At 43.3% G+C, this 25,333-nt stretch overlaps 1 protein-coding gene across 4 annotated transcripts; it reads left to right on the top strand.

Moving 5' to 3' along the window:
- Positions 1–225: 225 nt before the first annotated feature.
- On the top strand, positions 226–24,774 carry DHDDS (dehydrodolichyl diphosphate synthase subunit). Of its 4 annotated transcripts, none has more exons than XM_066573045.1 (9): positions 370–475; positions 2,719–2,793; positions 2,873–2,989; positions 4,755–4,897; positions 5,362–5,478; positions 8,209–8,310; positions 18,171–18,285; positions 22,061–22,168; positions 24,518–24,774. In XM_066573045.1, the coding sequence occupies exons 2-9, from the start codon at positions 2,731–2,733 to the stop codon at positions 24,749–24,751; spliced, it is 999 nt and encodes a 332-aa protein (XP_066429142.1). In that variant the 5' UTR covers positions 370–475; positions 2,719–2,730; the 3' UTR covers positions 24,752–24,774. The 4 variants fall into 4 exon arrangements, with proteins under 4 accessions (XP_066429171.1, XP_066429142.1, XP_066429152.1 ...); XM_066573055.1 differs by lacking the exon at positions 370–475 and adding an exon at positions 610–692; XM_066573065.1 differs by lacking the exon at positions 370–475 and adding an exon at positions 2,147–2,168.
- The last annotated feature ends 559 nt before the right edge of the window (positions 24,775–25,333 follow it).

The following is a 25,333-nucleotide window of genomic DNA, read 5'->3' as shown; positions in this document are numbered from 1 at the left end:
GTCGCTGGAATCGCTCACCGCTACTGAAGTGCGGCTGAAATACCAAATATGCCTCCGGCACGGGTTATGTCCGCCAATATACAAGCCTGCTGATACGGGGACAGCAAGGTGAAGGCTTTGGCAGCATTCTGTGCGGGAAACCGTTACGCGTCCCCCCACATTACTGGCGGCGCGCACTAAGTCTGCACGAACACCTATGGGCAGCGGTTTGTCGTAACCACCTCGTGACGCCCCTCCCCCACTGACACAATAAACCCCAGGCTTCCCGCGCCGAAGTCACCACAAGCAGCAGTTTACAGAACAGCTCGCCGTCCTGTGATTGGTCCGCTGCCGAACTCCCGCTCGCACCTGGACCAATCAGCCTGGCCCTGCGTTGACGTGATGAGACGGCGACCTGCTGACGTCAGCCGCAGCGCAGGTCTCTGCTGCCTGTGAATGCGGAAGTCTGTCATCCATAGAAGGTGATGAGATCTGGGTAAGAGACGTTTGTATTGGACAGCTTTACTGCAGAGATGCACGGTCACTGCCATGTAGCGTATGGCTGCACAGTACCAGCCTGTTGCCCCGCTCTGAAACTACAGAGCCCGGCATAGCCGCTGGTATATCATGAGAGGCCATCTGGGGGGATGTATCATTGTACATGGCTGTGTCCCGTCTGTCCCCTGTAGGTCTGTGTGTAGGGCCAGCTTCATGTGAGTGTCAGTGTGCTGCATGTCTGCAGGATGAAGAATGCTTATTTGCACGCTTATCTGCGTATTTTATTGTACGTTTGGCCCCCGTGAGGCATGCTGATTGAAGCATTAGTTCTAGATGTGTTCTTTTTCCAGCTAGGGCTGATGTTAGCGGGTGTTTTTTCATATTATATGCAGTGAATGTAGTCAGTGGCCCTTCATTCATCCATGTGCGTGTAGATGCACACATTAAATAGATCGCAGCATGCTTCATTTCTCTGCATACCACATAGTGTGAGCCCTATGTATAGGCTGCGTATGATACGCTGTCTATATGTAATACATTGTATATGGGCAGTGTTTTCATATGCATCCCCACCATTTAACAGAACAGGGAATTAAAGAAGAAAAACTCAGTGCGCATGTGATACGCGGGCATGTGTAGTATACTCACAGCCATATGCCCTCTGCCAGCAGACGTGATATTTACAGACAACAGTGAAGTGTTGTGGGGAGACCCACAGCATTTTACTAGTATGGCTGTGGACAGAAGGGCTTATGCAGTATTTCACACATCTCCTTGTGTAATGTGCATTTGCACACCCCCATTGACTTCTATGGGGACCTTTTGATGCACACGCAAAAGATGGAAATCTGAACAAACCCAGTGAAATTAAAAGGGGTTTTCTAGTGAAATAATATTGACGTATCATCAGGATAGATCATCAATAGTTGGTTTGCGGGGGTCTGTTGCTTGGAACCCCGACCGATCAGCTGAGCAGGCGCATGCTGTCATCACCGCAAATACACAGAGGTCAGAGCAGAAGCCTCTGTGTCGAGCTTTGTGTAGTGGCCGTCGCTTGTAACTGCAGGCCCGGCTTTCATTGAAATCAATGGGAGATGTGCCTGCAGTTATAGACTTCCGCTCTAAGTACACAGAGGTTGGAGCGGAAGTCTCCACGCCGACCTCCGTATAGTGCCCTGCACTTGTAACTGCAAGTACGGTTCCCATTGATTTCAACAAGAGCTGTGCCTGCAGTTACAAGGCTTCTGCTCCAACCTCTGTGTTATTGCAGCCTTGACAGCTTATGCTCACTCAGCTAATCAGTCGGGGTCCTGAGCAACGGACCCCAGCTGGTCATCTATAGCTGGCCTATCCTGAGGATGGGTTATCAATAGTATTTCCCTGGAAAACCCCTTTAATGGGGTCTAATTCCTACGTATTGCGCATGCATATGCTTGTGTGAAGCTGGCCTAAGGCTCAGGTATAGATAGACATTTTAGATACCACTACCTGCATGTTTGTGTGGCTGTAGCCCTGCTCTGTCTGACAGTCAGGCAAAACTAAGTAGAGATTTTTGTTGTACAATTAAGGGTTATATGATTCTGTAATATGTTCCATCTTAGTTCCTCAAGATCTCTGTTTGCTGTCGTTGAGAAGCGACCAATGGATAAAATCAGTCTGTAACCCTGTGATGGGCTGACAGGCCGATCCGGGTACGGTATTGGATCTCTGTCTTGTAAGGAGCTGCGTGCCTGTGTGATGCATGTGACAGGACAGAGTTTTACTTGAGGATCCTATTGAATGATAGCAAACGGATACAGAGAGTATATGGGAGAATTTTCTATTCTACAAATAATAGCATTTCTTTTCCAAAATCTGAATGTTCCTTAAAAGAAGTGCTCCCATCTCGTAAAGTGATAGCATATCTCTGGGATTTGCTATTACTTTGTGATTGGTGGGGCTTCAACCTCTGAATCCCCTGCCAATTTTCAGAATGAGAGGGGCGCAGAGCTGGTATAGTGAAACGTCCTCTCTGTTATTTTTTCAACACATTTGGGTGGCTGGGAGCACCGCTGTGCAGGGGAAACTGGCAAAAAATTAGCACTGAAGCCCCTCCATTTTCAGGACATGTGGGGGGTCCCAGACGTTGACTATAAAGTGATACCACATCCTCACATTTTACCATCACTTTGTAAGATGGGAATACCTCTTTAATGTATTAATGTACATGGAAGCTTTATCAATAAGGCTCTTCTATTTTAGACTTGTTCTAACATGTCTTGGATTCGGGACAAGGAGCTATCGTTGATTGAACGCTTATGTGCAAATATCCTTAAGGTAGGCAAGCCGTTCCACTGTGTATATGTGTATACAAGCATTGCTGATGTCTTGACAGTATTTCACCTTTGTAAAACAGGCTGGCCCAGTGCCCAAACATGTTGCATTCATCATGGATGGGAACAGAAGATATGCTAAGAAATGCCATGTGGAGCGACAAGAGGGCCATTCACAGGGGTTTGAAAAGCTTGCCGAGGTCAGTTTCTTATAAATATGCTATATTAATTTATTTGTATCTATGGCTGATATAATTTGATGTATACTTGCTAGGTGTACATAAAGGCATGTTGCTGGGGTTACATGAAGGCACATCCCTGGGGTGTCTATTAGCTTTTTAAATACAAGGTATTTTAAGTCAAACCTACTACACATCTGAATAAACATGCTTATTAAACGGTTTTGCCTTTTTTTTTTTTTAAATCAGTGATCCCTGTTTGTTCCAAATAGGGTCTTATTTTGTTTTACCATTTTTATACACCTAAAAGCAGTTTTACAAAAATTGACATACCACCTAGTAGTACCCCAAAATGTAAGTGGAGTAACGCATGTGCCATACTTCCCAACGCTGTGAACATCTATTGAGAAATACGGCGCACATTACTGTACTATACAAGGTTGTATCTTGTAACGAGGTGCATACAATGCCAATTCTTATTTCTTTTTAATGCCAAGTCAGAAAACTGCCTTACTTTTATTGATAACTGCCAGGTAGTGCTTATAAAAATATCTATGAAAATGTTTTCGGCAGTGTACTGTAAACTATGTTACAGTCAGAGCTAAGCTTCATCAAGTTAGATTTTATCACATGAGATCAGTCTACGATCTTGGGATGTCAGATACCACAGCAGAAATGCAAACCAGAAACCGGCTCCTCTGGCATCCCATGCAAGGACTAGCTGGAAACCACAGCTGACGCACAGGAAAATGGAGAAAGTCCAGCGTTTGGGTTAACAGCTTTCAGTCTTTATTAAATGATCCAGACAGACATGAAGGAACAGAGAGCATATTCCGTCTTACATGTTTCAAGCAAGCGTGTTGCCCTTAATCATAGACATGAAGACACGTGAGTAACACGTATATCACAAAAAACAGCCAATGGGTTGCTTGAAGCAAGAACACATGACACCAGAGGCAAGATACAATTACAAGGAAACAAAGCAAAAATAAATAACTAATAATGCAATAAAAAGTCCAGTCGGCGGTTCATACCATATGGTTGCGATGGTAATCTCTACTCCATAATGGGCGGTTAACGCTTTCAATACCGCAGACTGTAGGGAGGAAAAACCTCCTCTTTGAACCAAAAAGAAATGGGATGAAACAGCCAATACATTATTTCTTCCAGCATGTTCTCTGTTCTTTCTTGTCTGTCTAGATTGTTTAATGAAGCGGTTTACACAAAGCTGGACTTTCTCAATTTATCTGTGCATCAATTACCACAGCCCTACACTTTCCTCTGCTGTATAAACACTGTATCTAGTGATCAAAAAACAGGGGGGAAAAACTCTTTGGGCTGCATTCACACATGCAGTTTTCGTGTTGACTTTGATGCAGGTTTTTATTTCCGTACACAGAAGTAGACAAAAAAAAAGAAAAGGATTTAAGCTATATGTTTTTTTTTTGTTTTTTTTTTAATCCACTTGTAGTTTTATAATTATTCCAGTCTTAACCCTTTGCAATCCAATTTTAGATTCAGGGTTTCCTAGGGGGCTTTCTCTTTCTGCCATTATACAATGGCGCCATCTACTGGCTAGAGCCAGTACTCTGGTATGTGATATACTGGAGAGGCCCCCCGACAACAGAGCGACCAGTAATTTACAGTAAGAATACCCTGCCGGACGTCTTCCGACTTCGGATCTGTACAGCCTTCGATTAGAATGTCTTCAGATGTCAGATAGTGGATTGGAAAGGGTTAAATGATAGTACAGTAATGCAACTTTTTTCCCCTCTCCTCTCTGTAGACATTGCGTTGGTGCTTAAACCTTGGAATCTGTGAGGTCACAGTTTATGCTTTCAGCATTGAGAATTTCAAGCGTTCTAAGGAAGAGGTAGATGGCCTTATGGAACTAGCTCGCCAAAAATTCACACGTCTGCTTGAAGAGAAGTAAGACCATTTAAATAAGCACTGTACTTTCAAGAAACTTTGCATAAATAAATAATGCAAGCGATATTAGAAACCTAATATCTTTGAGAAAATGCTAATTTCTACACTTATGAAGTGCTTAACGGTTCTTGAGTAATAAAATATATTTTTATATATCAATTGTTTTGGTTAGCTCAGTGTGCCAGAACTCCAAATCACTACTAAAATAGTTATAGTCCAAATATTTCAACTTGCTGCTAGAATTTTGGCTGCAGTTGCCATTCACAGCTACTGCTGCCTATGTACTCTTGAAGTTATATGGTGTTCCCAGTGTGCGTTGCAGTACCCAGTAGCTGCTGCTTGGGTGTCAGCAAAGCTCCTATCTCTCTGTATGTGATTTGGTAGTAAAACTAACAATTAAAGGATCAACTTTATTTCTGTGATTGCAACCACTGAATATGTTCATTTTCACTTGTTTTCTGCAGGGATAAGCTTGAGAAACATGAAGTTTGTATACGAGTGATCGGTGACCTGAGTCTGCTTCCATTAGACATTCAGAAGCTTATTGCACAGGCTGTCCTGGAAACCAAGGCTTACTCTAAGTAAGTGTTTAAAGGGGTTGTACTAGGGTGACAACTACATTTGTACGCCCCTCTACACGGTAAAAATCAGGATTGCGCTGGCTTTCCCTGGCAAATTTAGCTGTTTGCCTTGAGTGGGACTCAGAGTAATCAGCTGATTGCCCCACCCCAAGCCCTGTATTCTCAAAGGGGTTGTGTCTTATCTCTGAGTGCCTCATTATCCAAAAGTGGGTGACAGTTTGCAATACTTAAATGGAAAATATATTTTCTATTAAGTATAAACCTCCATATAATATTTTGAATAAAAACAAATACAGTCCTGAGCCTAGTCACCTTGTGTGCGTGCCCTCACGCATCCACTGGTCCCAACACCTCCTAACAGCCTGGTTGGAACGGCCTACATGGCGGGCAATTCCTAAATACAACCAACCAGCTTCTCGCATTTCAATAATGTGCCTCATCTCTAACTCTGTTAACTGGTCAAGCAGCTCTACACGAGCGGGAAAATGAGGTCCACTACACACAAGTAGGAGTCTATCTCTTGGGAAGCCTGCCAATCAGCTGTTTTTTGGGGGTGGTGTGTTCATGCACTGAGCTGATTTCTTCAGGAAGCAGACAGCTCAGTTCCCACTACAGTGGGCCGTCTTGGTATGGCAGGCCAAGTTCCTATTTGTTGTATTGGAAACTTGGGCTTGTAATACCACGCTTGGGCATTGCAGTGCGAACGGAGCTGTCTGTTTCCTGTAGAAAATGGCTTTAGTGCACGAGAACAACAGCCCAAAGAACAACCTATCAGCTGGTGTTCTGGGCAGTCAACCCCCTCTGAGCTACTATTGATGACCTGTGGATAAGCTCTCAGTAGTGTGCAACCCCTTTACGGGAGGATTGTATTATCAGATCCTGTGGTTTAACAACATTTTAACCCCTTCCCGCTGCAGGGCGTAAGTTTACATCCTGGCAGCCTGGTACTTCCCGCAACAGGACGTAAACTTACGTCCTGGAGATAGCGCGGGATCATATGTGATCCCACGCTATCCCGCAGCGGGAGCCGGCTGTCAGTCACAGCCGGCGTCCCGCTGCAACAGCGGGGGGTCATCGGAGATGCACCCCCCCCCCCCCCCCCCCGCTGTTAACCCTCTTCCCTGCCGCGATCTAAGTAGATCGCGGCAGGGAAAGAGTTCACAGAAGGAGCGCGGCTCCCTCTGTGTCTCCGGCCGGAACTCGCGATGTCATCACGAGAGCCCGGCCTATCACCATGGCAACAGGACGCCAGACACTGGCGTCCTGTATTGCCTATGCCTATAATCGCTGTACAAGCGATAAGGCATGGCAGAGCAGTAGCTCTGCCATGCCTTATACCAGCGATCATCAGGGCAGTGGTTAAAGTCCCTCAGAGGGACACAAACAGTGTAAAAAAAAACAGATTAAAAAAAATGTAAAAAAAAGAGTAAAAAAAAAACATTTTTTAATGCCTTTTCTCAGATTAGCATAAAAAAAGTTAAAAAAAAATTAAATCCCACATATTTGGTATTGTCGCGTCCGTAACAACGCGTACAATAGGTTGCACATGCTTTTGACTGTGCACGGAAAAAAACGCTAAAAAAAACGCTAAAAAACTGAGGCAAAATGCTCATTTTTAGCATTTTGCCTCACTAAAAACGCAATAAAAGTGATCAAAAAAGCCGTATGTACCCCAAAATGGTACCAATAAAATCTACAGCTCGTCTCGCAAAAAATAAGCCCTCATAGAGCTCTGTACATCAAAAAATAAAAAAGTTACAGGACTTTGAATGCAGCAATTTAGAAGAAAAAAAAAGATTACCCAGAAAAAGGGTTTTTATTGCAGAAAAGTGGGAAAAACTAAAAAAAATGTAAGAATTTTGGTATCGTTGTAACCGTACCGGTCCGCAGAAAAAATGGAATGTCTCATTTATGCTGCATGATTAACGGTGTAAAAAAAAAAAAAAAATCTATGGCAGAATTGATGCGTTTTCTCTCCCTGCTATCATTAAAAAAAAAAAAAAAAAGTTGTACAATATAGTCTATGTACCCAAAAGTGGCACCGATAAAAACTACAGTTCGCCACGCAAAAAACAAGCCCTCATACGGCCGCGTTGACGGAAAAATAAAAAAGTTATGACTTTTGATAAACGGAGAAGAAAATCCGCCAAAAATTGTTGCGTCCTTAAGCCCAAAATAGGCCATGTCATGAAGGGGTTAATGAAATGTAGTTTGTCAGAACTCCATTACGGAAATGTGATTTTAATTTTTTTTTTTTTTTGAGGAAATCTGGAATTTTATGACAGCCATTTTTGCCAAATGGCTCTTACCTCCAGATACTAATTATATGGCTTTGGCTTGATTAACTCAAGGAAAATTAATGCAGTGTTAAACTGGTGGGTTGTGCTTTGTTCAAGCAGTGCCTGACTAGAGAAACAAAACTCTCGTTAGATGACATTTAAAGTGGTCCCTGATCCTGGACAAACCAAGATAGGCACGCGGCTTCTCTGACTACTTCAGGCATAGTATGCATCTGTAGTCTAAGATACTTCGTGCTGCTCTAATTTGACAGCGCTGCTCATCGGAGCAGACTCTGACTACAGATGCAAAGTGTACATCAGGTAATCCGAGAGGTTATGCTGCCAATCTTTGTTTGTCCAGGACTGTAGGGTTGCTTTAAGCAAGTACTTTGACACTACTTAAACTACCATTAAATATAATGCCTTTTTTTCTTTTTTCTATCTGTTAAAGGTGTTTTTTAAATGTTTGCTTTGCTTACACATCCCGACATGAGATGAGCAATGCGGTTCGTGAGATGGCGTGGGGAGTACAAGAAGGGCTTATAGAACCCAGGTATCTGTTGCCTTTTTTTTTTTTCTTGCTTTAAGTGTTATGTATATGTATTTCTATTTAGCTAAAGGGGTTGTCCCACTCCGAAACGGGTTGTGGTTTTTTGTTTTTTTTTGTTTGCATGGGCAAACCCAAGGGATGTGTTGAAATTAAAAAAAAAAAAATTTACTTACCCGAATCCCCTCTCTGCAACTTCTTCCTTCCTTTCCTCCAAGATGGCCGCCGGGATCTTCACCCACGATGCACCGCGGGTCTTCTCCCATGGGCTCTGTGCGGTCCATTGCCGATTCCAGCCTCCTGATTGGCTGGAATCGGCACACGTGACGGGGCGGAGCTACGCGATGACGCGTAGAAGGGGCGGAGCCAGAACGCCGCTCGTGCCCGGACCAACCAGAAGGGAGAAGACCCTTCTGCGCAAGTGCGTCTAATCGGGAGATTAGACGCTGAAATTAGATGGCACCATGGAGACGGGGACGGCAGCGCAGGGAAGGTGAGTATATAACTTCTGTATGGCTCATATTTAATGCACGATGTATATTATTACAAAGTGCATTAATATGGCCATACAGAAGTGCTGAACCCCACTTGCTTTCACGGGACAACCCCTTTAAGTTTGTTCAGATTGCTACAGATCATTGGTTGAACATTCAAACACATTTTAATACCTTTCCACTGCATGATGTAATATTACATCACGGGTGTGTGATTGCTAATTGGAACTGCCATAAGATTACAGTATCGCATTAGAAGCTTACTGTATCTAAAGAAACAGTGTTGGAGTAGCAAGGCACCTAGCACTGCTCAACATTGAGGGACTCAACGGCCATTGCCGCAAACAGGTCAGACGTTATTGACTGAGCAGTCGCCATTTTCTTAAGACCCCCCCCCCCCCTTTTTTTTTTTTTTTTTTTTTTTAACCTGGACAGCAGCCAATCGCCACGACTAGGGACGAGTCACAGCAGTCTGACAACGCTGACTGCTAAGATTGGTCTGCCCATTGTTGCAGACCAGTAATAGCACTTCATGGGTCATCTTGGGTATCTGATCCTATTCCTTCTGCCTCATTTCAGTTAGACCCACAGAGCAGAAGGATTGTACTAGCAAAAAAATGTTGTATTCTGTGAAGGCCTTGTAGAAAAACTACTCCCATCCTCCCTTTCATTAGTGATCAACACCCCCCCCCCCCCCCCCTCCCCAAACCTGGTGATCTGTATCACCATACTTACCAGCCCTGTGCGGTTTGTTCCTTGTGGCTGATTGATAAATTCCTGATCAGTTATTAAATCCTTGGTCTGCTTTATTTAATAAAAAAAAATAAATACACCAATCTCCTTTGACCCCCAGGGGCCCTAAGACTGATCAGTGATAAATATAACTTGGGGATGTCAGTTTGGGACTTGCTCCACATGTTTTCAGAGTATTTTGTTATGTGTTTTTGTTTTCTCTCTCCTTTTTGTAATTTAGAATAATACAGGAAATGATGCATTAAAGGGGTTCTGACACAAATAATTTTTTTATGCTTTAGCAGCCATTGTTCCCTGGTCTGCCTAATGGACCCAGGGAACCCATGGGTTAATGGCTGCTAAAGCATAAAAATCTTATACTTAGCTGTTCTCCTGTTGTTGTTGACATCGGGGGGTCATCTCCCGGCAGCATATTAGCACTTTCTGCTTAGGTTAAGCAGCCTGACTAGAGCCACCTGATTGGTGCACGCTGTGCAGTCACGTGGTGCCGAAGAGCCAATCAGGTGGCTCTAATCAGCAGCGCTGCTTAACCTAAGCAGAAAGTGCTAGTATGCCTCCCCGCAGGCAGTCTTCTTCCTCCAGCAGCCGCGCCGCTCCGGGATCGCGCGCATGCGCAGTGGAGAGGTGCCCTCTGACAGAAGTCAGGACGGGCCGCGTCTCCACTGCGCATGCTCAGCACTCCGGAGTTCAGCAGGACGGACGGGCCGTCCACAGCAAGCACTGTGCGGTCCGTCCGTTCACCTCGGAAGTGCCTGACGGATGGACCAGAGCAGGAAGCGGTCTTTTTGACCGCTCCTGCTCTGCTTTAAAGGCACAGAAGAAGATGCCGGCTGGAGGGGACATGCCTGGCGATCAGGCAAGGTGAGTACAATTTTTTTTCATGTCAGAACCCCTTTAAGTGTATAAATTCCAGCCCTGCGTACCGGTGTCTGATCAGTGACTAAAGGGCCTTTTACATGGGCAGATCATATGGAATGAATGGTCAACCAGCCAATTACCTGCCATGTGAAGATGCCAGTGATCAGTCAACATATGAGCAAACCCTGATTTGTCAGGTGATTGCATCTGTTGTGTGGCACTAAAAATCATCTATTGTTGGCAGCACATCGTCCTGTGTAAACGGAGATGTGCTGCCTACAACAATGGAACTGCATGTGCCAGCACAATTATTAATAAGGAAGATGGAAAAATAACTCTTCTAACAAATGTTTGGTTGCATACAGTAGTGCTAATCGCTGCATGTACATGCAGTTTAATGAGTGCAGGTCTCGCTAAAATGTTGATCGACGCTTGTTCCTGGGAGAAAATCTGCCAGTGGAAAAGCTATTCTTTATTAATCTGTAATCCACTTTTTAGAAATTTTATATATATTCTATATAAAACAACCATAAAAAAAACTGTAGCACTGAGTTTATTTGTGTTAGTGCCACATATCCGAGTCTTGCATCCCTGTGGTTGATCGGTAACCTCTACATTTTTAACGCCGTTTCTCAGATAATTTTTTTTTTCTTAATTGAATTTCCTAAAGACCCACATCTAGATGGGGCAAGGGAGATGCAGGGGAATAAAACGAACCCCAAGCTAAATAATGCATGCCCAACGCAGGAAATTCAGAACTGGTTAAAGAGGATTAAAATCGATTAATCAATTTAATCGCCGGGCTGGATGAAATACACCCAAGGGTTCTAAGGGTACTAAGTGACGTGATAGACCGCTATAATTGGAAAAGTATTCAAGGGGTTTCTCAGAGACGCCATCTTAGAATACCTCAAGGAAAACCATGGCATAACGCCTCACCAGCAGGGGGTTCATGAGGGGTCGATCATGTCAGACCAATTTGATCAGCTTCTACGATGAAGTAAGCTCTAGGCTGGACCTGGGAGAGTCTATTGATCTCGTATATCTGGACTTCTCTAAAGCATTTGACACCGTGCCGCATAATAGGCTGATATATAAAATGAGACAGCTTGGATTGGGTAAAAACGTGTGTATCTGGGTAAAGAATTGGCTCAGAGATAGAAAGCAGAGGGTGGTAATAAATGGTTTGTACTCTGATTGGGCCACCGTTGCTAGTGGGGTACCACAGGGTTCAGTATTGGGCCCCATTCTGTTCAATATATTTATCCACGACCTGCATAGTAAAATATCAATATTTGCAGATGACACAAAATTATACAATATAATCAATGCAACGGAGGACAATGTGCGGCTACAAACGGACCTAGATAAACTGGGGGCTTGGGCAGAAAAATGGCAAATAAAGTTCAATGTTAATAAATGTAAGGTTATGCACATGGGCAGGAGAAACGGATGTCACCAAAATACACTGAATGGGGTACTGCTAGGGAATAGTGATATGGAAAAAGACCTGGGGGTACTAGTGGACTGCAGATTTAACTGGAGCAATCAATGCCAATTAGCTGCTGCAAATAAAGTCTTGGGGTGCATTAACCCCTTGCCTGACTCAGTCGTCAGGGATGCGTTCGGGAGAAAAATTTTAAATTTGTCTCCGGCGCATGCCATGCGACACACGAGCGGTTGGGCCCCATTGAAATCAATGGGCAATGATCGTTATCCGCTGTAATAGCAGTGGCAGAGAATTTCATCACCCCCGCGGGGAGTCCTTATCGCTGAACACTGTGACAGTGCTGACATGAGGGGACTTCCTGCAGCGATTATCTTCTCCCGGGGAGTTTGGGGGTGGGGGGCTTGAAATATAAGCCCTTCCCTAAAAGTCATCACAAACGTGTTAAAAAAATGAATATCTGTATATGCTTACTCACGTCTCCGCTGCTGTCGGGGTCTGGTGGGTCTTGCCACGTGGGATCCCTGCCGTCTGAAAATGCTGTGTCTGATTGGCTGATCGTTCAGCCAATCACAGGCAGTGCTCAGCCACTCATTCACTGACAGCTAGGGATGATTTTCAGGGAAGGGCTTACATTTCCAGCACTTCCCCAAAAATCACTGCTGGGGCGGCTAAACTATACTAAATATTTGAAAAAACATTACATTCCCAAGATCTGAAAGAGTCATAGACTTTTAAATTACTAAAAAAAGTTACTTTTTTTAACCTGTAAATAACTAAAAAAAATGTGTCACTTATGTGGCTAAAAGAGGTATAGGGGCGAGAGATGAGAATATTATTCTTCTGCTATATAAAGCACTTGTCAGGCCTCACATGGAATACTGTGTACAGTTCTGGACACCAGTGCTCAGGAAAGATTTTGCAGCGCTTGACTGGTTCTAAAGAAGAGCTATTATATTAATAAATGAAATGACTGGAATACCCAGAAAGGCTATCAAAATTGGGATTATTTACCCTAGATAAGACTGCTAAGGGGCGATCAAATAACTATGTAACAATACAAGGATCTCTCCCATGATCTGTTTATACTCAAGACTGCATTGGTAACAAGAGGGCATCTGCTACATCGAGAAGAAAGCAGGTTTATCACCAACATAGAAGAGGTTCTTTACTGTAAGAGCAGTGAGACTGTAGAGCTCTCTGTCTGAGGATGTGGTGATGGCAAAATCCATAGAGGAGTTTAAGAGGGGACTAGACGTCTTTCTAGAGTACTATGATATTACAGGATATAGACATTAGGTGACCAGCGGGTTGTTGATCTCAAATGTTTGATCCAGGGATTACTCTGGCTGCCATTATGGAGTCAGGAAGGAAGTTTTTTTTCCTCCATGGGAGCTAATTGGCTCGCTTTTTTTTTTTGCCTTCCTCTGGACTAACAAGGGAGCGGTTAAAACAGGCTGAGCTAGATGGATATTGTCTTCATTCAGCTTAACATACTATGTTACTATGTATATACACCAAGTGCAGATGAAGTGAAATAAAAGATGTTTCTGTGACTTATGCTCAGTGTGAGGCTTTTGAAAAAGCTTATCTTTAAGTGCAGACTGAAGTACCAATGTATTATCACACCCTAATTTACTACATGGTGATGGTCAGGTCGTGATTTGACAGTCCTCAGGTTCCTGCATTATTATAATTGCACAGTGTCCCTTCCAGAATGACCACAGGTCTGACTGCTTATTTAAAAAATCGAGGATCATCAGATTGTCTTGGTGTCAAATTTTGCATCCCTGACAGTGCATTGCTTTTGCTGAGTTCCACTTACGTTTTAAAGGGAGGCTTTAATTCTGCCAGTACCTGAAAGGTAAGGGCTCGTTAACATAGGCCAATTTCTACCTATTTTTAGCAAAATCCTTGCTCAAAATGGCAGTCTTCCCTGTGTGGCCAGTCAGCAGATTGTGGCATTGCCATATGTTGGAGAACGCACATAATGCATGGGGTGTGTTTTTCTAGTGGCGCAACATTGAACACTGAATTGCACGATTCTGGAAGACTAGCCGTTTTCACTCAGGCCACTCTCACATGTGTTCAGTCAAGCGCCGCTTGAAACCGCAGCATTGTAACACGATTTTTGAGCTGTGTTTTCGAACATATGGCACAGCCTTTGACACTGCTTTTTAATGCGCTCCATCATTGTGATGGAGTGCATTAAAAAATGTGAAAACGCTGAGTAATAGAACAGATGACGCGAAAATGTGGCATTCGAGCGATGGTCTGCAAGGCCCCATTGAAAACAATGGTGCGGTTGTAACACAATTAACGTGGAGTCCCAAGCGCCGCGCTAATTGTGGTAAAAAGCTGTGAGTGTGAGCGGCTTTAACCACTTGGTGCACATTAAATTATGTAAAACACCTGGAGGGTCAAAATTCTCATTAGAACCCTAGATGAATTACTTAAGAGGTGTAGTTTCCTAAAACATCCTAATAACAAGAACATTCCCAAATCCATAAAATGCTCCCTCTACACAATTGGGATAATAAATATTGACTTTAATTTTTCAGTTTAACATAAGCCGTGTTCCAGGAAGAAAAGGGGTTTTAATTAAAAATCTACAAAAAAATTTGTTTCACCTCCTTTTTAAATGGTCATTGAGCTTGATAATTTATCATGAATCAATAGTACAGGCAGGTATAAGAAACTTTTGTAATGTATCTTATCAGAGCGAATTGTCTCCTCCTCTTTCCTAAACTGTCCGTCACTCTGAAAAACTGTTAACATCTGTCTTGGGAGATGAGACAGACTAACGGCTCACTGACAGGCCATGTTACGTCCTATTGGGACAAAAGAAGAGCCAGTTACAGAGACAAACTGGGATAATGCTGCAGTGAGTAGTAAGTGTTTTACTGCATCACAGCTGATGGAATCATATTTACAGCTCTAAGTACTTTCTACAATGTCTTCTGTGCTGCCGCTGCTTCTCTTTCATGAGAGACAGTGATGGTGGAGTAGGATCTGTGTGTGTCTGGGAGATGTCATACCATCTACTCTCCATACAAAACAACGACCACGCACGCGCCTCAAAGTTGTCCACTGAATCTTGGAAACACTAGTCTTTCATGAGTTCCCGGATTTGTGGTCAATCGAATTTACCAGCTTTAGGCCTCATGTCCACGGGCAAAAGAAGAATTAAAATCCGCAGCAGATTTTAACTCTTCTCCTGCCCGCGGATCCGCACCCCATAGGGATGCATTGACCACCCGCGGGGTAGATACATACCCGCGGATGGTCAATAAAAGTGATTTTAAAAAAAAATGGAGCATGAAAAAATCTGGACCATGCTCCATTTTCGTGCGGGTCTCCCGCGGGGACGGCTCCCGCGGGCTTCTATTGAAGCCTATGGAAGCCGTCCGGATCCGCGGGAGACCTAAAATAGGAATTTAAAAGAATTTACTCATCCGGAGCGGGCGGGGAAGGTCTTCTCTTCCTCACGGCCGGATCTTTCTTGCTTCGGCTCGGCGGATGTGCCCGGCGCATGCGCGCGGCACGTCGGCGACGTGCCGCCGGCGTGACGAGTTTATCCGCCGGCCGAAAAAGAAGATCCGGCCGTGAGGAAGAGAAGACTTTCCCCGCCCGCTCCGGATGAGTAAATTCTTTTAAATTCCTATTTTCAGCGCTCATGTCCGCGGGGCAGGAGGGACCCGCTGCAGATTCTCCATGGAGAATCCGTAGCGGGCCTGATTTTCCCCGTGGACATGAGGCCTTAGGCCTCATGTCCACGGACAAAATAGGATTTTAAATCCACAGCGGATCACCCGCATGCGGATCCGCACCCCATAGGGATGCATTGGCCACCCGCAGGTAGATAAATACCCGTGGATGGTCAATAAAAGTGAATTTTTAAAAAATGGAGCATGAAAAAAAATGTGCCATGCTCCATTTTTGTGCGGGTCTCCCGCGGGGACAGCTCCCGCAGGCTTCTATGGAAGCCGTCCGGATCCGCGGGAGACCTAAAATAAGAATAACTTGCCCGCAGCGGTCCGGGCAGGTCTTCTTCTCTTCTTCACGGCCGGATCTTCTTGCTTCGACCCGGCGGATGTGCCTGGCGCATGTGCGCGGTACACTGCCGGCGTGCCGAGTACATCCGCCGGCCGAAGAAAGAAGATCCGGCCGTGAAGAAAAGACCTTCCCGGTCCGCTGCGGGTAAGTTTATTCTTCTTTTTAGCACTCATGTCCGCGGGGCAGGAGGGACCCGCTACGGATTCTCCATGGAGAATCCGTAGCAGACCTGATTTTCCCCGTGGACATGAGGCCTTATGCTTCTCTGTGCTCATCGCAGGAAATATTCTACATTTGTAGCCAAAATACATTCGGTTTCTCTCCAATGTCTTTACAAATTGTTTCATCGAACCAAGTGTGATGTGCAGTGGTGACAATATGTATCATATGTACTAACACTAAGCAAGTGCTGGCGGGAAAATAAAGTACATATTCCTGATGTCATTATCAATTTTTTTTTTTTTTTTTTTTTTTTTTTAAATCTCAAAACTGTAGTTCCTAGAATGAAATGGATGGTACAAAAATACCTAGACTAAGGTCTAAAATTCTAGGCACCATGGAATATTTTTTTATTTTTATTTTTTTTTTGTTCCCCGGTGTAATTGGATATGGCATATGCAGAGGGAAAAGTCATACAATGATCAAAAAGTATCCCTCATGTACACACATAACAGCTTGTTCTTAGAAGTCAGCTGAAAGTTTAGGTATACTGTACACTCTGTGAAATCCCCTAAGCTAGTGATGGCGAACCTTTTAGAGACAAAGTGCCCAAGCTGCAACTCGAATCCCACTTATTTATCACAAAGTGCCAACACGTCAGGGGGCGGGCTTATCACGACATATGATTTTTTTTTTTACCGTCGTTCTAAAAAGGACAGGACTGCTTCAAAATAGACAGCGTGCAGATTTTGACTGCTTTTTGGATGCAGAAATGCTGCAGAATGTCCTCAGCGGAAATTTCCGTGGAACGTCCTGCAGCATTTCCAGTCAAACTCTGCACGCAGTCTATTTTTAAACAGCCCTGCCGATTTTCCGGCACAAGTAGACATACCTCAGGGATAATAGTGACCCACCCCCTCCCTCACAGCGGTCCCCAGCAGTAATAGTGACATCTGCACATCGGTCCTCAGTAGTAATAGTGGCACCCCCCACAGCGGCCCCCGAGTCCCACATACTTACCCCCTCCTCCTCGTGGAAGCTTGGTACTGCTAGCAGCACTGATCCCGGATGCACACTGACAACAGTGTGCTGCCAGATGCCTCCTCGCCCTGCTCTCGCGGAACCTAAGACGCGATGTTGGGGGAGGGGGGAGGAGGATCCCGGCTGCCCACTGACGTCACAGTGTGCGCCATGATCGGCGCTGAGTGAATTCTGGCAAGAGAGCCGCGGCCCCTGCCGGTATTCACTAAAGTGGTGAGCAGCCGATAGCAGGGAGGGCTCTGCTTTTTTTTTTTTTTTTTTTTTTTTTTTTGTTTGTTTTTATGGATCATGGAGGGGTCTAATATATTGGTATCTCAAAGCCACCTCAGAACTTTATTATTTGTAATGAGCTAAGGGGGGAAAAAAAGGACATGTAGATAATGATGTCGTCATAAAGTAGACATGGCAAATGTTAATATTTAAAGGGGTTGTCTCACGAAAGCAAGTGGGGTTATACACTTCTGTATGGCCATATTAATGCACTTTGTAATGTACATCGTGCATTAAATATGAGCCATACAGAAGTTATTCACTTACCTGTTCCATTGCTAGCGTCCCCATCGCCATGGATCCGTCTAATTTCGCTTTCTTCTGGCGTTTTTAGACGCGCTTGCGCTGTGCGGTCTTCTTCCTGGTGAATGGGGCCGCTCGTGCCGGAGAGCTGGTCATCGTAGCTCCGCCCCGTGTGCCGATTCCAGCCAATCAGGAGGCTGGAATCGGCAATGGACCGCACAGAGCCCACGGTGCACCATGGGAAAGGACCCATGTTCTTTATCCTACGAAAATTGTGCAGCATATTACTCATTTTCTTGCGCAAATGCGCAGAAAAGTAGAGCATGCTGTATTTTTTTTTTTTTTTCCTCACACACGCAAAAACGTGATTTGAGTGATCTTATTGAAATCAATTGGCTCTATTCTCCGCATATCGCGTGCGCAAAAACGCCCACGTGAATCCGCCCTAAGGAGTCGAAGCTGATAGCTAGATGTAAAACTATTGGACGTATTAGATAATTTAGTAGTAGTTATGTTGTACTGATCTGCAGCTCTTTGTTCCTTAGGGATGTATCGGAGAGTCTTCTAGACCAGTGTTTGTACACTTCAAATTCCCCCGATCCGGACCTTCTTATCCGTACCTCTGGTGAAGTCCGACTCAGTGACTTTCTTCTGTGGCAGGTAAGAATTGTCCACTTCTTGCAATGCGTTTTTCAATTTTGTGCAATTGCATGTAAAATGTTTTCCCATTCTATACAGTGTTGGGTGCCTGGCTCCCCCTGAGCTCACTTTTCAGGCTGGTGTAATGGGGAGGTTGGCCATGTAAATACTCCTGATCCTGGCTTTAAAAACAATTTTAAAAATTGTAATCAAAGATGTTCTTGGACATCTACACTTGTGGACCCAGGCAATGGAATCGCTGTAAGGTGGATACACTGAGGCCCAAGTGAAGCCTCCAGGCCTTTCCTCTTATTCTGCAATGTTAGGTCATTCCTTAATCCTTTCCCACTATAGGATGTACAGTTGCGTCCTTCAGGGTCAGGGTTTGTATGAAGGGAGATAACGGGGTGACCTCCCTTCATTCAGCACGGGCACCAGCTGTTTATTACCGCTATTAACCATAGAATTGACAGCAGCATTTAAATCCCCCCCCCCCCCCCCAGCTAGGAGATCGCAGGGAGCAGTGTGGGTGTCATGGCAGAATGCCTAGCAAGCCATGCCCTTGGGGTAGCATGATTGCCTGCCTGATTGCAGTATGATTTAATGCTATAGCAAAAATAAGTTTGGTTATCGTAAAGTTATCATGTCACTTTTGTTGCAGTTTGTGCGTTGTAGAAACAAGACACACCGAAAGATGGCAGTGTGTCGTGTGTTTTTTTTTGTTTTTTGTTTTTTTTTTTCATTTTACTCCACTTAGAATTTTTTTAAAGGTGTTTTTTTTTTTTTTTTTTTTTTTTTTCAGTACATTATATGGTACATTAAATAGTACCTTCGAAAAATACATCTCGTCCCGCAAAAAAACAAGTCCTGATACAGCGACGTCAATGGATAAATAAAGGAGTGAGGATTTTTTTTAAAGGGGGAGGAAAAACGAAAATGATGAGGAAAAAAAGGGCTGCGTCATTAAGGGGTTAAAGAGGTTTCCCATTTTTCACCTCTTCACGGGATAGTAGGTGATAAAATTATATATTTTTTTTCTGGGATGTCCACTATTACTGCATCAGGGGTTCCTTAGGTCAAGTTTTGGTGAGGATGAATTTTTGAATGGAGCCGTGTATTGGTACTGCCACTGCATCCAAAGTTCATGGGACTGAAAGAGACAGCTGAGCACAGGTGAAAGGGGTTTCTCCATTATAGGGAACTCCCATTGTCCTGTCACTGTGGGGGTTGCTTCTTCCCCAGCAGTGATATCACTCTGACTAGAGTACTGGCAGAGCATGCATAGTCAGTACTCCATTTCAGTAAAAGAAACGCCCCAGTGGGTGCCACTCGGGTAGTAACTTGTTAATCTGGTAAAAACACCTATAAGGACATTTGGGCTGCTTGGAAAAAACTGTCATACTTAGAGCATGGATAACAGAGGAGGCAGCTGATCTTCCCAACAAGCTAATGGCCAAGAACAGAGTGTGTGGGATACATTCTATTGACATCATGTAGAGCATGCTGCATTTTGAATAAAAATGCAGTTGACCTAAAATGCCAGAAAAACAACCCACACTGTCTATAATGTTTCCTAACTTCCTTTTGGCCTACAGCTAACATTTGGCCACAACTGTTTATCCCACAAAAAAAGTCTTGAAAAAAAAAATGTTGTGTGAAACAAATTTTAAGTATGCTCCAACAGATCATTGTGCACAGACACATAGAAGGTTTTATACAGCCAATGTTGCTGTGTAGACAATAAAGGGGGTGAAGCTCTCACAGGAGCTCTGTGTGAGTGATCTTTCACATATGCCAATGTCACAGTATTCTGTACCATGGCCAGTTGAAGGGTTCCAAAACTGTATATCCTATAAATTGTTGCAGTTTCTGGCTACACAGTTTCTACAGGTAAAGCAAGTTGAACACATACGTGCAAGAACCAGACTGAACAAAAAATAGCATTTTACTTTTTTCTTCATCTCCTCCTTAGAATGTTCCTGATGAATAATCACTTTTTTTTTATTGTACGGGTCATTACAAATAGAGCAACACCAACTTTTTTTTCTTTCTTTTAGGCCTCCTTCACACTGGCGACACGGCATCGCAGCGACATCGCGTTGCTGGTCCGTGCGATATCGCTGCATCTTCTTGCGGCAATACTGCAATTTTGTAGCACTACATGCAAGAATTTTCGGGCAGGGGCGGGCGGGCTTGAAACATAAGCCCTACCCCGAAAATATACCTTAACTGCAGAAAATATAATTTTAAAAAAGCATACGTCACCTAGAAATGCTGTCTGGGGCTCCAGTGCAGCTTCTTTCTGGTCTCCGCCACTTGTTTTCTTCATCTCTTCTGGCCAGGGATTGAAAATCCCCGCCTCTTGGAAGTGCTGGCTGAGATTGGCTAAGCGTCAGCCAATCACAGCCAGCACTTCCAAAAGGTGGGAATTTTTTAATCCCTGGCCAAAAGAGATAAAGAAGAATCGTGTCGGGGACCAGGGAGAAGACGCGGCCGGGCTGACAGCGCTGGAGAGGTGATGTATGTGGTTTTTGTTTTGTTTTTTTTGTTTGTTTTTTTTCCTTGCAGCCATGACCTAGATTAAGGTTTTGACAGTAGGATTTCCTACTGCTAAAGTTGTACCTCACGAAAATCACGTTTTCGTGCGATGCAACAGGGGAAGGCTCAATGGGGAAACTTGGGCTACAAAACCTTGCGTGTCGTGCGCATATCTTCGGACCCACAAGGTTTTTGTGTCTGGCTGTTGCATGCTACAAAACATTGCATGTGTGAAGCAACCCATAACAAAGCATGGGGTTCCCATACAACGCAACAAAATCACGCCACTTTGTCGCCTGTGTGAAGGAGGCTTTAAAGCTAAAATTGACTAATTTTTTTTTTGCTTTCCTGCTTTAGGTCCCAGTACAAACTTAAACATGTGATCTTCTGATCACTCATAATACATTGCAATACTCCCGTATTGCAGTGTATTTAGCAGTATTTCTAGATTTTACAGTCATGGCAGACCCAGGGATCTCCCATCCCGACCATTAGTACAGAGTGTAAGCTGTGTTTTCCAGATGGCACAGACAGAGGCGTAATAGTACGGTGGCTTGCATGAAGTGCTTGTGTGACCCGCAGGAAGGGGTTAATGCTGCAGCAATTGTGTCATTACCAAGATGTAACCATGGCAGCCAATCACTGGCCAAATCGGGGATATATCAATATTAAAGTTTTTTCAATTTCCCTCTTTTTAAAGTGAAATGGGGGGAAAAACACAGTTTCGCCATCTTTGTGGGGGTATTGTTTATATGGCATACACTCTGCAACAACACTGACATAACTTTATTCTGTGTCAGTGTGATTACGACAATACAAAATGTTATATTTTTTTTGCTGTACTACTTTAAAAAAAAATTATCTTAAAATATAAAAATTAAATTGGATAATATTCTGTCGTCCTCTTCCGGCCACAATAACTTTTTTTCGATAGGCAGGTGTTGGGTCTTGTCTTTTTTGATCCCACTCCAAACAAACCTCGACACCAGAGGGCGTCTATGTGCCCAAAAGCAACAAGGTGTTAATGAGATCACTGTTTCATCAATTGGCGGTTGCAGTCTTGTATTAGTACGAAACATCATTGCTGCAACACTGTATGAAAACACTGCAAAATAACATTTTCTGCACTCACATTCAGGGGCTAAAATTGTATTTGCTGGAATAGTATAAATTCTACCACAGAATGACAGAGCTCACGGTGGAACAAAAGATGGAATTCAAAGTCCAGTAATGACTGACTTCCTTAATCTTCTCTTAGACTTCACATGCCTGCTTGGTATTCCAGTCAGTCTTGTGGCCAGAGTACACCTTTTGGAACTTGTGTGAGGCTGTTCTGCGATATCAGTACAACTACAGTGCAATTCAGGTTAGTACATTGCTTTTTATTACATAACTTTTTTTGTTCATGTAGCTTAATGTCGATTTTTCAACATAGAAAATCCTCAGCATTAAAGTACAACCATGAGGATGAGATGAACAATTGGGCAGAAACTCTGGGGGAACATGTTTTAGTATATATGGTATATGCCCCATAAAATAACAGTTCTACTAAATCAGAATACAGTGTGCCCGGAGGGGCCCGCCCATGCTGAATGAAGATGCTGGGACCCTTTGGAATTACCTGGATGTCTGCATTGACTGCTAATAAAATGTGATATGATTGTTATCGAAGTCACCTTTATAGACCAACACAATCTAAATGCCCATTTACACAGGACGAACTGACAGCGCGCCCCAGTGAAGCTCGCTCCTGTGCTGTACTCAGAGTGCCGCCAGCATGGAGGCTTAATGAATGTCCTCTACAGTACAACTGTTTGTGTCATTAGATTATCGAAGTCATAATTCTAGACAAACACAATCAGACAATGTTATTAAATAAGCAGTGCAGAAATCCAGAAAATGCCATGGGTTTGCTTACTGTTTCTTGCAACTTTGTGTGTATAACTGTGTATGTTCGCTCCTGTGGTGCTACACAGGAGTGAGTATGGTTGGCATCGCCCACAGCGCTGCCAGAAGGGAGGCGGAGCAGGTCAGGGGGGCGTTCTTCCCTTCCCAGGAGCATGGGAATCTGAACAATAATTGTCGCGCGTAAAAGGGCAATTAGCCCAGAGTACAATCAGCATGGTCTCCAGGCATGTGATAGCCGTGCAAAATATGTTTGAGAATATTCTTCCAAATTTGAAAAGTGTGTGTGTGTGTGTGTGTGTGTATGTATATATATATATATATCTCATCCACAAACATCTTTAAAAAGATGCCAACATAACGTGGACATATTGTAAATGTTGACTATTTAATGTAGTATGACTATCTGTATTACAAGCAGAAATTGTCACATTTTGAAAAATGCAAATTTATTTATTTTTTTTTTAAACAAAAAAAATGCAAAACATACCAACCAAAATGCACTACGGATCTAAAATTTTGTAAAAACTACGCTCAGAATGACTTGAATACATAATAGCATTCCAAAGTTATTACCACAAAATGTAACATGTCCGGTTTGAACAATTTGGCTTGGTCACATAGGCCAGAACTGGCATTGGATTGTTTATTTTACTCTTGGTAAGGACACCATCAGAATAGATCACCTATCTAGGTGTGGTATAATGGAATGAATTGAACCAAAACCCATCACCTAGTCATTTAACATCCACCCAACAGTCACATTAAAATTGGAAAAACCCTCTTACAAATGTCACTCTATTGTAGATTTTGAATGTCATGTAAATATATTTGATGCAGACCTCAGTGGCTTTAAAGACGTATTCCAGGCACAGACTAACACTATAAAATGCACATCCTTAAAGTCATAGGTTCACTGTACCGGGTCTGGCTAGTTTCTTCATTTTCTGATAACAAGTGATTAGAGATGAGCGAGCACGTTCGGATAAAGCAGTTACTCGAGGGAGCATCGCTCTTCTCGAGTAACTCCTTACTGGTCCGAACAGGCTCCGAACACACTGCCAGGGAGTTAAACAATAGAGGTTTTATTTGCAAAATTTAGGGACTTGGTGTTTTAAGATATTTGGTAGAACCATGCAAACCATTCCCTTTTGTACCTTGAACTCTAAATACAAGTGACGGTTTGGGGAAAGAACAATTGACGTACACTTTTTGTATTCTTACACCGAACCTGCCATTTTGTAGACAGAACAATGTGAACAGGACATCTTCAAAAATTACAATGCGCTTTTACATCATTTATACCTGTGCCAGTGTCCTTTTTGTAAGTGAGTGGAGAATGACGTCTTTAGCACCCCATTGTGTGCAGCATTGCAATAAGTACAGTGAACATTGGACTTAGGGGATTTCGCTTTGAGAGTTTCGACAAAGGGGTTGGAACATTGAATAATCTATACTCTCCTTTTTTTTCCCCCATTACATGTGGACAAATACAATGACTTTCAGGCTTTAAAACAATTTGTGCCAATGAAATATCATGCTTACTATGACAATTTGCCACAATCCAGATGATAATTAGGAAATGAAACGTTTTCTTCTTCTACATGCATGTATAACCGTGTTCAGACTATCATTTCATTGTATATTTTAGTCTTGACAAGTTGTGTAAGTTTTCAGTAAGAGTGGTCTCTAATCGTCTTTCCCTGAGCCCTTTTGAATCTGCTGTTTTAGTACTTTGATATTTCAATACAGAATTGTTCATGTTAGTATTCCGTTTCTATGTAATTACTGAGGATTTTTCTTCCCACAGAAATCCAGAGAGCTGTATAGTAGGGAGCGATCTAGACTACAAAATGACACGGACCAGGCATGGGTACAAAAGAATATGTGCCAAGTAGATCACAGTGATGAAGAGGAGAACACACAAGTTTTTCAGAGGCTAATGCTTCAGTGCCGAATTGAAAGGGAACAGAGGACACTAAACTTTTTAAGGGCACTGAAGATGAAAAGAGAGGGGTTTCTACAATTGCTCTGCACAAATTAAATGGAAATATTTATCATTCTTGAGCATCGTGTCCCATTTTCTCATTCAAGTATTCTAAACCGGTTATGTTCTAATCATTTCTTTAATCATACCTACGTGAGTTAAACATAAGTGGATTGGAAATTCTCTTTTCTATTGGCACAAAGACAAGTCCTTAATACGTGACATGTTGGTTGCACTTAAGGACAGAAAGTGAAAAACGTACTGTGACATCGGTACTAAATGTATTAGTGGTCTCCATCCTACGGTCCTCCAATTGTTGCAAGGCTACAACTCTTAGAGCATGTTCACACGGGACAGATTGTCTGTGGAATTTCTGCAACAGACATTCTGTAGCAGATCCACAGCTGAAAGTCTAGAACACTGTTTTCAATGCGGATTTTGGTGCAGAATTCACACACCCCACCCCTGTAGAAGAGGTGGATTCCACAGCGTGTCTGGTGCTAAAGTTGATATGCTGCGGATTTAGATTTTCCACTGCTTCGATTTCTGCACTGGTTTTGTGTGGATTTTTTCCACAGCAGGTTGACAAGACTTTGAGGTTACCATCCACTTTGGTGCTACTGTAAATGACGCTGATTT

Source organism: Eleutherodactylus coqui, chromosome 1 (genome assembly GCF_035609145.1).
Source record: "Eleutherodactylus coqui strain aEleCoq1 chromosome 1, aEleCoq1.hap1, whole genome shotgun sequence".
Taxonomy (NCBI): Eukaryota; Metazoa; Chordata; class Amphibia; order Anura; family Eleutherodactylidae; genus Eleutherodactylus; species Eleutherodactylus coqui.
The sequence above is the reverse complement of the archived record's forward strand: the minus strand, read 5'-3'. Positions and strand labels throughout refer to the sequence as shown.

What these genes read in the sequence shown, in the direction of transcription:
- DHDDS (XM_066573045.1), top strand. Translation starts at nt 2,731, where the DNA reads ATGTCTTGGATTCGGGACAAGGAGCTATCGTTGATTGAACGCTTATGT. An exon ending in GAAGGGCTTATAGAACCCAG is followed by an intron (nt 8,311 to 18,170) that starts GTATCTGTTGCC and finishes TTTGTTCCTTAG; the next exon opens with GGATGTATCGGAGAGTCTTC. An exon ending in ACAACTACAGTGCAATTCAG is followed by an intron (nt 22,169 to 24,517) that starts GTTAGTACATTG and finishes TTCTTCCCACAG; the next exon opens with AAATCCAGAGAGCTGTATAG.